General features: G+C 40.0%; 1 protein-coding gene across 1 annotated transcript; it reads right to left on the reverse strand.

The window, feature by feature from the left end:
• Nucleotides 1-47: 47 nt before the first annotated feature.
• LOC106512462 (intermediate filament protein ON3) lies at nt 48-598 on the reverse strand (the record flags this gene model as incomplete). The annotated part of the gene is given in 3 exon segments (XM_014001076.1): nt 48-212; nt 299-394; nt 538-598. Coding segments are annotated over 3 exon segments (322 nt in total), but the record flags the coding sequence as incomplete, so codon positions are not given.
• Nucleotides 599-915: the final 317 nt, after the last annotated feature.

The following is a 915-nucleotide window of genomic DNA, read 5'->3' on the forward strand; positions in this document are numbered from 1 at the left end:
TGTGTGTGTGTGTGTGTGTGTGTGTGTGTGTGTGTGTGTGTTTCCACCTTGTTCTGGTACCACGACTCAGCTTCAGCTCGGCTCCTGTTGGCGACCTCTTCGTACTGAGCTCGCACTTCAGCGATGATGGCGTCCATATCAAGATCACGGCTGTTGTCCATCTCCACCACGACCGAAACGTCCCTGATCTGGGTCTGCAGCTCGTTAATTTCCTGCTCGAGATGAGAAACGATTCCCAGTGAGGGGAAACACACAACGATGCACTTTATGGAACAGTGACGTAACATCAAGTTCTTACTGCATCATAGAGCTGCCTCAAGAACTCCACCTCATCAGAGAGCCCGTCCACTTTGGCCTCCAGCTCCACTTTGACCATGTAGGCAGCGTCTGTGTCCTGCAGTGGGAAAAATAAATGAAAGCATTTACAGCTGATTTTAAATCCCACACTAGGAAAGCTAAGGCATAATGTGGGCTCAGTGAGAACAAAACTTATTATAGAGTAAAACGTGAACTCATTGTGACAACATCTGCACAAACCTTTTTCATAAGAACAAAGTTGTTCTCGCACTCGTTACGCTTGTTGATCTCATCTTCATATCTGGTCAAACGAAAAGTTGATAAGTGGTTAATATAGAGTTAAAAAATTATAAATTAAAGACTATTTATTAGTTGAATGAATGCTTATTGCCAGAGGTGGGTAAAGAATATCCAGAGGTTGTGCTTAAGTAAAGAGTAGCACCGCTTCAACATTTTTACTCAAATGTAAAAATTTGTCATCTAAGAAAATATTCAAGTAAGGGTTAAAAACATTTTGTAAAAAGACAAATTTTGAGTAACTAGTTATAAAATCTGATTTAATATTTTAAAATGATGTCATCAGAGTGACAAAAAATATAGTTATGTTATGTGCAACAC

Source organism: Austrofundulus limnaeus, unplaced genomic scaffold (genome assembly GCF_001266775.1).
Source record: "Austrofundulus limnaeus strain Quisiro unplaced genomic scaffold, Austrofundulus_limnaeus-1.0 Scaffold7159, whole genome shotgun sequence".
NCBI classification, from domain to species: Eukaryota; Metazoa; Chordata; class Actinopteri; order Cyprinodontiformes; family Rivulidae; genus Austrofundulus; species Austrofundulus limnaeus.